The following is a 12915-nucleotide window of genomic DNA, read 5'->3' on the forward strand; positions in this document are numbered from 1 at the left end:
GGATTCTGTAGGGGGTGACAACACACCATTTCTCTGATCTCATCCTTCTTGGCTGTTTTTTTGGTCACTTTTGCGTTTTGTCATTGCTGTCATCTCTAGAGCGTGTACAGTAGCATGAGGCAGTGTCTACAACCCACAGAAGTTGCTCAGGTAGTGCAGCTCTTCCAGGATGGCACATCAGTGCGAGCTGTGGCGAGAAAAGTAGTTGTGTTTGTCAGCAGTGTCCAGAGCATGGAGCAGATACCAGGAAGCAGGCCAGTACACTAGGAGACGTGGAGGGGCCGTAGGAGGGCCACAATCCAGCAGCAGGACTGCTACCTCCTCCTTTGTGCAAGGAGGAATATGAGGAGCACTGCCAGAGACCTGCAAAATGACCTCCAGCAGTCCACTAACATCCATGTGACTGCTCAGACTGTCTGGCTTGGCTTTTATCCTAAGTCATGTAACAAGGCTCGTTAAAGGGTCGACATTGACTTTTAGGATTGCTACTTCCAATAGGTGGCACTAGAGTTCTAGTCCTCTTCCTCTCTGATGAGACAATTTGCATAATTAGCTCAGACTGTCAGAAACAGACTCCATAAGGATCCACAAGTGGGTGTTGTGCTTACAGCCCAACACTGTGCACGGTGATTGGCATTTGCCAGAGAACACCAAGAATGGCAGATTCAACATTGGTGCCTTGTGCTCTTCATGAATGAGAGCAGGTTCACATTGAGCATGTTACAGACGTGAGAGTCTGGAGACACCGTGGAGAAAGTTCTGCTGCCTGCAACATCCTCCAGCATGACCGGTTTGGCAGTGGGTCAGTAATGATATGGGAAGGCATTATTTTGGAGGGCCACACATCCCTTCATGTGCTAGCCAGAGGTACTCTGACGGCCATTAAGTACCGGGATGAGACCCTCAGACCCATTGTGAGACCATGGGTCCGTGCAGTGGGTCCGGAGTTCCTTCTGCTGCATGACAACGCTAGGCCTCATGTGGCTGAAATGTCATCAGTTCCTGCATGATGAAGGCACTGATGCTATTGACTGACATGCACATTCCCCAGACCTGAATCCAATCAAGCATATCTGGGACTTTATTTCGTTCCATCCACCACATTGCACCACAGATTGTCCAGGAGTTGACTGATACATTAATCCTGGTCTGGGATGAGATCCCTGAGAACATTCGCCTCATCAGGAGAATGCCCAGGCATTGTAGGGAGGTCATACAGGCAGATGGAGGCCACACACATTCCTGAGCATCATTTCTTTTTCTAGAGGACTTTCCACTGAAGTTGGACCAGCCTGTAATTAGATTTTTCTCCTTGATTTTGAGCATCATTCCAAATCCAGCTCTCTGTGGGATATTGTAATTTACATTGATCATTATGTTTTACTGTTATCAACACATTCCACTATGTAATGAATTGCTCAGCCCACGCATCTAAAGAATTCTGGAAGTTGTAATTTCTCAACCAATGTGGCCTGAAGACTCTGACTACACAGGTTTGTTGTAGTCTGTTACCATAGGGCTGCATCTGAGCTGTTCACACCAACAAGCAGAGATCAAGATGCTTTATTTTACATGTCTCTTTATTTTTTATAAACTTTCTCCCAAATCATACGCAGACGCCCTTCTAGTATTACTAATTTATGGAAATCTGCCATGAAGAATAAGAGCAAGATTTCACCACTTCTTTAAGATGAGTATTTCAAGGAGTTTTTGAAGAAAAAACTGAACGAAAAATTCAAAAACTTTAGTTTCAGCTCCAAAAAGTCAGGAAAAAAAAATTAGGAAAAAATTAAAAACCAGACCTCAGACACCTCCTGCCTGATCCCCACACACTCCCTTCCTGATCTGCACATACACTCTACTCTCTGCCTGACCCCCCACACATTCTACTCTCTGCTTGAGCCCCACACACATGCTAGGTTAGGATATGGGTTGAACTAAATGGACTTAAAGTCTTCCTTCAACCTTAATAGCTATGTTACTATGTTACTGACTAACCTGCAGGGGGTAAATTATGGGTACAATTTTAGATTTGGAATAAAGTTTAGTTTTATCCATTTGTCAGCAAACATGAGGAATGACAAGAGACAACCCATTTAAGAAGATCCAATTTCCGTTAAAACTATTTCAACACTATGAACAAAAAAAGTCTTCTCCCCTATGTGACGTCTCTGATGTTTATTAACAGTTGATTTCCAAGTAAAATATTTCCCACATTAAGAAAATGAAAAAGGTTTCTCCCCTGTGTGACTGCTCTGATGTCTAAGGCTAGTTTCACACTAGCGTTTAAACGACGGCGCCGCTAAGCCACGCCCCCTGCCGGCTCCCTGCCCGCCCCTTCCTGTCATCGCCTCCTCCGAGCGCAGAGTGCTTCATGCGTTATGCGCACCCTATCTTTAGCATAGGGTGCGCTGGCCGTGCGCAACTATGAATGTAGCATGCGCTGCGCATTTTTGGAGGTGCGCCGTGCGCGCCGACCGCAGCATGTTGCATTTTGGCGCACACGACGCATTCAAAAATGCGCAGTGCACGCTACATTCATAGTTGCGCACGGCCAGTGCACCCTATGCTAAAGATAGGGTGCGCATAACGCATGCAGCCCTCTGCGCTCGGAGGAGGCGATGTCAGGAAGGGGCGGGCAGGGAGCCGGCAGGGGGCGTGGCTTAGCGGCGCCGTGCGCGCGTCGTTTAAACGCTAGTGTGAAACTAGCCTTACAAGAGCTTTCCGTTTAGAACATTTCCCACATTCTGAACATGAATATGACTTCTCCCCTGTGTGAATTCTCTGGTGGCTAACAAAATGTGATTTACGTGCAAAACATTTCCTACATTCTGAACATGAAAAAGGCTTCTCCCCTGTGTGAGTTCTTTGGTGTATAACAAGATTCCCTTTATGGTTAAAACATTTTCCACATTCTGAACAGGAAAAAGGCTTCTCCCCTGTGTGAGTTCTATGGTGATTAACCAAATCTGATTTCCGGTTAAAACGTTTCCCACATTCTGAACATGAAAAAGGCTTCTCCCCTGTGTGAGTTCTCTGGTGGTCATCAAGATTCCCTTTCTGGTTAAAACATTTTCCACATTCTGAACAGGAAAAAGGCTTCTCTCCTGTGTGAGTTCTAAGGTGAGTAACAAGCAGTGATTTATGTGCAAAACATTTCCCACATTCTGAACAGGAAAATGACTTCTTTGCTAAAGGTGCAGTTTGTTTTTTATTGCCTCTTTTGTGACTTTGATTTTCCTTAGTAGTCAGTAATGAATCAGGAGATGGGACCTGTTTCATAGGATCAGATGACAGATCTTTGCTGCGAATGGATGATGGTATATCTGGAGTAATAGCAATCACTTCATTTGTATCTTGTAGAATCTCAAGATCATCAGATTTAAAAGTTGAAGATGTCAGCTGTCCCTCTGATCTCCTGGTACAGTCATCTGCTAAGATAAAAACAATTATTTTTTAATAAAATATCCTTGAGTTTTATATTTTTGAACATTTCTACTTAAACTGTCAATAAAAATTGCAAGCTATGTAAAAAACCTTTAATTATTTACCAAGACAATGACAGTTCACAGTCTAATAGAAAACCTTGTTGGATGAACCAGTAGTGTGCGGTGTTCAACTGTTTGTTCATTCTGCCTCCCAATATCAAATAACTAGAAACCAATCAATGTTATGTAGGTGAAAATAATACCAATTCTCATCTCACAAAAAACAAGTCCCCACTCAGGTCCATCATCTGTCAATGGAAAAACAGAGGTTCCCACACTATTAGTGGCTCAAAGGCTGCTGAAAAGCAACAAGGTTTCTATAAACCAATCCTGCAAAATCCGCTCTCACTTCGGAGTCTTGCAGTGTGCGCAAACAACATTTAGAATCCCTGTATTTAGCAATATTATAGTACGAAGAATCCACTTAATTTATGGTGTGTGTCTCCTGGAGCACAATCTGGGCACTATGTGCTGGGTAATAAAATGGCAAATGTGTAATTTTCACTCTCCAACATCCACTGTGTGTTAATTTCCGGAAAGTGGCTGTGGAGTCAAAATATTCACTCCTCCTACACATGTGGTCAATGTTGTTGGTACCCCTCGTTTACTGACAGAAAAACCCACAATGGTCACAGAAATAACTTGAAGCAAATGAAAGTCAGACATTGCTTTTCAGCCATGCTTCCACAGTACTTTTAAAAAAATAAAACTCATGTATTAGGCCTGGACAGAAATGATGGCACCCTTAACTTAACTGCTTTGTGACCACCAATAGTAGACAAATGTCGGCGCTAGCAGGGCTTTGTGCAGCACTGACGTTTATCTACGGTCGGCGGTTTTGTGCTCATCGGGCCCCCCACGTACCTTATAATGAGGGGATTCTGGCGCACAACGCATCCTGTGACCCTCGACCTCATTGAGACCTGGTTGGTTCAGGTCCTTATGACGTCAGCATCACACCAGCCAACGAGACAAATCACTAGGAGTTTGTTGTAGCAGCAAACTTTTCTGGGCAATCTGCATCATAAAAACGCTGTTTCTCCTCAGATCTCCTGTCAGTGAGAGATTAGAGGAGAAAGTGTTACAAGTGCTGCTGCCAACAGCTGTGTCAGTCAGCGATTTTGCTATAAAGTAAAAAAACAACTAAGGTAGGTTAGGGTTAGTGCTATAGTTAGGGTTGGGGTTAAAGTTAGGGTTACTGTTAGGCTAAAGTTAGGGTTTATTCTAAAGTTAGGGGTAGGTGTTGTGAATTCTCTTACTTCTGGGTCAGGGCTCCCTCTGGTGGTTACTGGAGGTAGTGGAGCTGGCCGGATTGACAGAGGTCTGCCACCTGATGATAATGACGATTGGAGATCTGGGATTACTGACTGGAGTATTTAAGTCAGCAGACTTCCTTCAATCCCTGGTGATAATTGCTTTCCTGTGCATTCTGAGGTCTGATGTCTCCTGCCCTGATCCTGCAATGTTCAGCTAAGTTGTTCATGTGCTAATCCTTTGCATCTGATCCGGTTTTGTCTCTTTCTGCTTGTTGTGAGGGTTCAGCTTGCTCCCTGCTGGGGGCTGTAATACACCACCGCTCCAAATGTTACAGCTTGTGTCAGTTTGTTCAGTCCCCTGTTATATTAGTCTCTTTTGCTTTGCTTCCATTTCATACCAGAATGCTGATATAGTGGGGGCGAGGACGTGAGACCTCAGTGTTTTTTTGTACATCATACATGTTGTATTTTTCAGGGTTTTCGTGATTGCAGACAGTGTCTTTCCTTTCCTATCCTATCTAGTCAGCTTGGGCCCCATCATTTGTTCTGTCTATTTTCTGCCTGCGTTTGTGTTTCATCTTGTCTCACCGACAATATATGTTTGGGGGCAGTCTATTCCTTTGGGGTCTACTCCGGGGCAGTTTAGATTGCACCTTTCATGATTTAGGCTTAGTTAGCTCTCCGGCTGTGCCAAGGCATCAAGGGCATCATTGGTACGCTCCACGGCTGCTGTTATTTGTGTTGTTAGGACTAGGGGTCTGCAATCCGCTAAGTGACCAACCTTTTTGGTTTTCTGGTGGCCTAGCCTATTCCTGCCATCCTCCTCGGTGACCTGTTCATAACAGGTAGGCTAAAGAATTAGGCTTTTCTCAATTGTCTCCCCAATAATTAGGTCATGTCAGTCACGTCGTAGTTTTCTATTTATGGAAAAAAAATAAAAACGAATAAAATGGCCGGTCAGTATTATAGTGCAGAGGAGGCTTATGCACTTTTATGTTCTGACAGTGAAGAAAGTGCAGTGTCAGATGGTGATGAGGATGGCGAGGGCTTTATTAGCAGCCACAGTGATAGCTCAGAAATGAGCAGTGATTCTGATCCATCCTCACACACAAGGACCAGTACAACAAGGACAAATAGCACTTCTGGAGAAATGTCTCCAACTCAGGGAACAATGTTCAGTACTAGCGTTATCCCTAGTGCTCGTGAATTGGGGCACACCAATGTCCAAGGTTGCTTTGCCTCTTGATGAAGCAAAAAGTAAAAAAAAATTAGGTCTACATGAAAATTTTTGTGAAAGAAAAGTAAATGTTTATTTTTTTCTTACACATTCCAGTCATTCCTGTGAAGCACCTGAAGGGTTAATAAACTTCTTTAATGTGGTTTTGAGCACCTTGAGGGATGCAGTTTTTACAATGGTGTCACTTTTGGGTATTTCCTGTCATATTGACCCCCCAAACTCACTTCAAATGTGAGGTGGTCCCTAAAAAAATGGTTTTGTAAATTTTGTTGTAAAAATAAGAAATCGCTGTTTAACTTTTAACCCTTATAACTTCCGAACGAAAAAAATTTTGTTTCCAAAATTGTGCTGATGTATATAGTTGATATAGATGCTACTGCGCAGACACCGCCATCGCCGGTGACATTTTGCTGGATGTAATTTTTTTATAAGCCCAACAATAGCCACAATATTATAGGCATTATCAACAATGATATCAATGCTATTATATGCATTATGTAATAATGGGGGGCAGGTCAGTGAGGGGTCAGCGACCTGTCATAAGCCAATACAGATGCATGTGAGTTTTATTTCTTCTCTTAACCCCCCTTTTATTTGTATTCGCATTGTACATATTTTAATTGTCTCCCATTGTAAGATCTTTTTATATCTCTGTAAACACTGCCTACTTTTTAAAGTAAATATAAAATTTATTAGTTCCGTCTCCTTGCTCTGTGATGAATTCACGTGCCTATAAGCTAATTACTCTACTAATTCGGGTTGGCTTCGGAACCCCTGTATTAATTTTAAATATTAATATAGAGAATCAGAAACTGGTGGCTGCGAAGTGTGTTTTGGCTAGGTGGGTAGAGCTGGCAGTGACTGAGCAGGTTTTATAATCTGATTGTGTGGCTGCGGCCAAAGCATTTATAATTCCCTCACTGCAAGCGAGCCTAATAGCCATTGCACAAGTAGCCCGTCCGGCGACTAATTATCCTAGGTGCAGTTCTCTGACTGACCTGAGGGTAAGGGGTGCGCGGGCGAGCTGCGAGTTTCAAAGTGGAACTGGAAAGTGGGATATACATAAATCCTAGCAGTTTGTGACATACTGTGGCAGCAGTGGGATATCTACAATAAACCCCTGCAGTAAATTGTTAGGGCAAGACTAGCTTGCAGTTTTCATCACATTGTTGGCAGCGGTGGAATAACAAAGATAAGCCCCCCTGCACATGTGATAGCCGTGTGCGCCCAAAGGTCACACCACTGCCCCCTCCAACCTCCCTCATCTCTGCTGAGGACTTTGCCACACACTTCAAAAATAAGATCGACCAAGCAAGGCAAGTCTCCATCATTCAAACACCACAACCCCTTTGTATACCAGACCAGTGCCCAAACCCCATAACCTCCCTCTCCAACATCACTGAAGGGGAGCTTAATTGTCTCTTCTCCAAATCGCACCTCACAACCTACCTGTTCACTCGACCCCATCCAATCCCACCTCCTCCCCAACCTCAACACCACACTTATCCCATCCCTAACCCACCTCTTCAACCTATCACTAACGTCCGGGACTTTCCCTTCTGCTTTCAAACATGCCACAATCACGCCTATCCTTAAAAAGCCAACCCTCGACCCAACAGCCATGTCCAGCTATCATCCATTATCACTGCTCCCATTCGCTTCAAAACCCCTGGAGCAGCACATCCACGCTGAACTTTCCTCCCACCAATCATCTAACTTGCTCTTTGACAATCTACAATCTGGTTTCCGCCCCATCACTCCACTGACACAGCCCTGACCAAAATTACTAATGACCTACTTACAGCCAAATCAAACCGACAATACTCCATACTCCTGCTTCTAGACCTGTCCTCTGCACTCGACAAAGTGGACCACTGACCCTACTACATATCCTCTCCTCCTTTGGCATCAAAGACCTCGACCCTATCCTGGATCTCCTCATACCTCTCCAACCGCACATTCAGCGTCTCCCACTCCCACACTACCTCCTCATCCCACCCTCTCTCTGTTGGAGTCCCCCAATGCTCTGTTTTAGGACCACTACTCTTCTCAATCTATACACTTGATCTGGGGCAACTCATAAAGTCCCACGGATTCCAGTACCACCTTTATGCTGATGACACTCAGATCTACCTCTCTGGCCCAGACGTCACCTCTCTGCTGTCCAGATTCCCAGAGTGTCTATTAGCCATATCCTCCTTCTTCTCCTCTCGCTTCCTCAAGCTCAATGTGGTCATATCTGAACTCATCATCTTTCCTCCATCTCACAGATCTTCCTCACCCGACCTATCTATCAGAATTAATGACATCACGCTTTCCCCAGTACCGGAAGTCCGCTGCCTCGGAGTAACCTTTGATTCTGCCCTGTGCTTCAAACCTCACATCTACCTTCTGTCACCTCCAGCTCAAAAATATTTCCAGAATCCGTCCTATCCTCAACCCTCAATCTACTAAAATGCTTGTGCATGCCCTCATCATCTCCCGCCTCGACTACTACAACATCCTTTTCTGTGGTCTCCCTAACAACCTTGCACCTCTCCAGTCCATCCTTAACTCTGCTGCCCGACTAATTTATCTTTCTCCTCGCTACTCCTCCGCTTCTCCCCTCTGCAAATCTCTTTACTGTCTCCCACTCCCTCAGCGTATCCAGATCAAATGACTAATTCTGACCTACAAAGCTGTTGTGAATTCTCTTTCTGGCCTCCCTCTGGTGATTACTGAAGGTAGTGGAGCTGGTCAGATTGACAGAGGGGTTGCGAGTTCTCTTTCTGGGCTCCCTCTGGTGGTTACTGGTAGTGGAGCTGATCTGATTGACAGAGGCTTGCCACCTGATAATGAGACTGACGATTGGAGATCTGGGGTCTCTGATTGGGATTTAAGACAGCTGACTCCCTCTATCCCTGCTGGTGATTTTCTTCCTTTGCCTGCTGAGGTCTGATGTCTCCTGTTCTGTTCCTGCATGGTTAAGCTAAGTGGTTCATTTGCTAGTCTGTTTGCATTTGATCTGGTTTTGTCTATCTCTGCTTTGTGCGGGTCAGCCAGCTCCGGTTGGGGCTGTGCTGAATCACCGCTCACATGTTACTGCTTGTGCCAGTTTGTTTTTTCCACGGTTATATTGGTCTCTTTTTGCTTTGCTTCCAGAATATACCAGACTGCTGATATAGTGGGGGCGAAGTCGTGCGACTTCAGTGTTTTTTGTGCATCAGACGTGTTGGACTTTTTTTGCAGGGTTTTTTGCGTGAATGTAGACAGTATCTTTCCTTCCTGTCCTGTCTAGTCAGTGTGGGCCCCATCATTTGCTCAGTCTATTTTTCTACCTGCGTTTGTGTTTTCATCTTGTCTCACCGACAATATATGTTTTATGTTTGGGGGCTATCTATTCCTTTGGGGTCTGCTCCGTGGCAGTTTAGATTTCCCCTTTCTTGCTTTAGGCTTAGTTAGCTCTCCGGATGTGCCGAGTCGTCTAGGATCATCGTAGGTACGCTCCACGGCTACTGCTAGTTGTGTGGATAGGATCAGGGGTCTGCAATCTGCTTAGTGACCAACCTCTGTTTTTCTGTGGCTTAGCCTGGGCCTGCTATCCTCCTTCGTGACCCATTCATAACACAAAGCTATCCATATCCTGTCTCCCCCATATGCCTCTGAACTAATCTCCCGATACCTTTCCTCATGTAATCTCTGGACCTCCCAAAACCTCCTTCTATCCTCCACACTTATTCGCTCCTCACCCAACTGCCTCCAAGACTTCTCGCAAATAGCCCCCATCCTCTGGAATTCTTTGCCCCAACATGTCCGTCTATCAACCACATTTGGATCCTTCAGACAGAACATGAAAACCCACCTCTTCAAGAAAGCCTACAGCCTGCTATGACCCTGCTACCTGCTCACCACTACCGGAGATATCGACTCAACCAACACCGGAACTGCTGCAACCCCCCCACCTATTGTCTCCTTCCCCACGATCCTGTAGCGTGTAAGCCCGAAAGGGCATGGTCCTCTCCCCTCTGTATCAGTCTGTGATTGTTAGTTTGCTTACTGTAAGTGATATCTGTAATTTGTATGTAACCCCTTCTCATGTACAGCACCATGGAATCAAAGGTGCTATATAAATAATAAAAAAAATAATAATAATATGTAATCAGAGCACCACATAAAGCCCCACCCACAGCCCTGCCCCAGAGCACGAGAATCTCATTAACTGAAAACTACAAATACAGATTAAACAACAGTAAACCAGAGTTGCCCTCATTTATGGTGGACCATTGGAGCTACTATGGATCCTGAGCAGATTAGAGGAATTAATATTGCTCCCCATTTCAGGAGAGATTGTGCAGTAATCTGAATTCCTTAGGATCAAAAACAATGTAATTGGTTTTAAGTTCTATAGAAAAGGGCTTTCAATGCCCAAAGTCATTTGAACAGTTTTGGGTGGAGGAGAATGTTGTGGTCTAGAGGCAAAATGGTGATCGTGGTAATACGGCCGGACTACACCACCGATAAAGCAGCCACAGCCGGTGACTGAGAGGAATCTGTGACTTCTCTGCATTCAGTGGTTACTACTCACCTGGGTAGTCATATGTGGGAATCTCCTCTTGACACCACTCATCATCCCTCACATATGTCTCTGTAGTATTAATATGGGTCAGATCTTCACCCTGAAACAAATATTGTAAAAGTCACAGACAGATGGAGAAGTCTCATCTATGATCAGCTCTAATCCTGCAATCTCCACCGCTCTCATTACACAAGTATAAAACGTATAATACTGGTGGATAAAACAAGACTGAGCACAAGACCTTCACAGCCGTCTACACATCATAGGGGAGATCTCCTGACACCTTCTCTCCATCTACCTGATGATCCTGAGGAACATTGGGATCTTCTTGGTTACAGTCCTGTGGGAGAAGAGGACGGGGACATCTCTCTGGCGTTGTCCTCTTACTGGATAGATCTGGAGGAAACACATACAGGGACTGAATTCATTCTCTACATACAGATAATTATAGGCCGTGTGTATTTAGTCCTGTCTATTACCTGGAGATGTGAGGGGCTGGGGAACCTCCATTATGACGTTCTTGTAGAGATCTCTGTGTCCTTCTAAATACTCCCACTCCTCCATGGAGAAATAGACAGCGACATCCTGACACCTTATAGGAACCTGACACATACAATGATACCGTCATCCCCCCGGTCCCTTCATAGTGTTACTGTATAATGTCCCAGCATTCCCAGCAGTGTCACCTCTCCAGTCAGCAGCTCAGTCATCTTGTAGATGAGTTCTAGAATCTTCTGGTCACTGATGTCCTCATGGATCAGGGGGTGAGGTGGAGGCCCCGTGATTGGGCTCAGGGGTCTTCCCCATCCTTCAGACACATGGTCCTGACAGCGATCACTAGAGGTCTTCTTCACCACTGTGTAATCCTGGTTATGGAGAGGCACATTAATAAATCTCACTACAGACATTTCTAGAGTCCTCACCTCTTCAGTTCTGTCCATCTGTTATTTCCATAGATAAGAATGATGTAATGTGACGTCATCAGAATCTCTCACCTCTCCAGTGAGATGGAAGAGGATCTCTAGGGTGAGGTGTAACATCCTCTCCGCCATCTTGTCTCTGTCCATATCCAACCTTAATGGGTAAATCAGGAAAATTCTCTTTTGTAGAAGATCTTCACTGAGAGGATCCGATATTGTACAGACCTGAATGAGAAGAAGATGATCCGATGTAACATCATAAGAATCCTGTGTAATAATACAATTACTGGAGATAATAAGGGAAACATATGAGGAGATTTATTATCTTACAGGGTTTAGTTTTCTCCCCTGACATCTACTAATAAAACCTATATATTTAGGCCACAGACAACAAGCAGTTTCCTCCTCGGAGTCGGCAGCTGAACACGTTCCTCATAGACTCATCTTCCATAACGCTAATTCTCCTCTCATTACCGACACTGGAATCGGCATTAGCAATACTGCAGGAGAGATTCATTACACGCGACATGAGAAATAACTCCTTCATGATGAGGACGACATCTTCATCTTCCACTGCGGCTCTAGAGACAGATGTGGCCAGAGTCGGTCACTGCCTCCATCCCCACCGGCCGTCTATATGAAGGTTTCCCGTCTTCCCCGCACTGGAATCTTCTCTCACGTTAGATCTCAGCTCTGAGTCACACACAGAAGTTTGAGGCTTTTAGAAAAGATTTTTTGTTTCCACAATCAACGCGGACAGAAATGATCTGACCCCAAAGTCTCCATGTACAGTGATTTATGGGGATTATTTCTGGCCTTAGGCTTTCCTATCTTACAAGAAAATACCAGAAAAAGCCGATATTAAAATGTTTCTAAAGAAAATTGGCTCCAACAATTCTTGTAAGAAGAAAAAAACATGGAAAAAGCAGAAGACATTTTATTATTTTTTAACAACAAAAGTTTAACCGTTTTGGTCCCCAGAACATAGATGTACACCGCAGGGACGGCACAGATGAGGCTTCAACAAAATCCCTGAAAAGAAAACATGGCATCTAAGAAGGTGTGACAGAGTTTGGCTGAATGCCCTCCGCCTCCAAGTACTCGATAGTATGGGGCGGCCTAGTTACTACGATACTTACATGCCTAATAATGGTGTCTGGGCTGCAATGTATGAAGGTCTATTAGGCAGGGCCAGAGGCAGCGTCCAATAAGTTACCTTATAACGCCCCCATACACATTAGACTAAAGTTCCATGAAAGCTCTGATTTCGGGGGGTTTGGCCGACCATATAATGTATTTGGGGGCCTCCCGACAGATGATGTCAGGGCAGAGAAGGATCTGACATCCTGAATTTCAGAGGATAATCCGTCTGTTCTTCCTGTAGATAATCCTCCTCTAGAGGAGTCTGGAGGCGACTCTCTCATACAGACCACAGGAAAGCTGGAATATTTGTGTGTAT

At 44.7% G+C, this 12915-nt stretch overlaps 1 protein-coding gene across 1 annotated transcript; it reads right to left on the reverse strand.

The window, feature by feature from the left end:
- Window positions 1–2640: 2640 nt before the first annotated feature.
- On the reverse strand, window positions 2641–11760 carry LOC141078128 (oocyte zinc finger protein XlCOF8.4-like). The gene is made up of 6 exons (XM_073564965.1): window positions 11532–11760; window positions 11223–11402; window positions 11016–11139; window positions 10835–10932; window positions 10546–10636; window positions 2641–3431 (listed from the first exon to the last, which is right to left on the reverse strand). The coding sequence occupies exons 1-6, from the start codon at window positions 11601–11603 to the stop codon at window positions 2695–2697; spliced, it is 1302 nt and encodes a 433-aa protein (XP_073421066.1). The 5' UTR covers window positions 11604–11760; the 3' UTR covers window positions 2641–2694.
- Between the last annotated feature and the right edge of the window lie 1155 nt (window positions 11761–12915).

This window comes from Dendrobates tinctorius, unplaced genomic scaffold (assembly GCF_039654945.1).
Source record: "Dendrobates tinctorius isolate UK_male_01 unplaced genomic scaffold, ASM3965494v1 ptg000504l, whole genome shotgun sequence".
Lineage (NCBI taxonomy): Eukaryota > Metazoa > Chordata > Amphibia > Anura > Dendrobatidae > Dendrobates > Dendrobates tinctorius.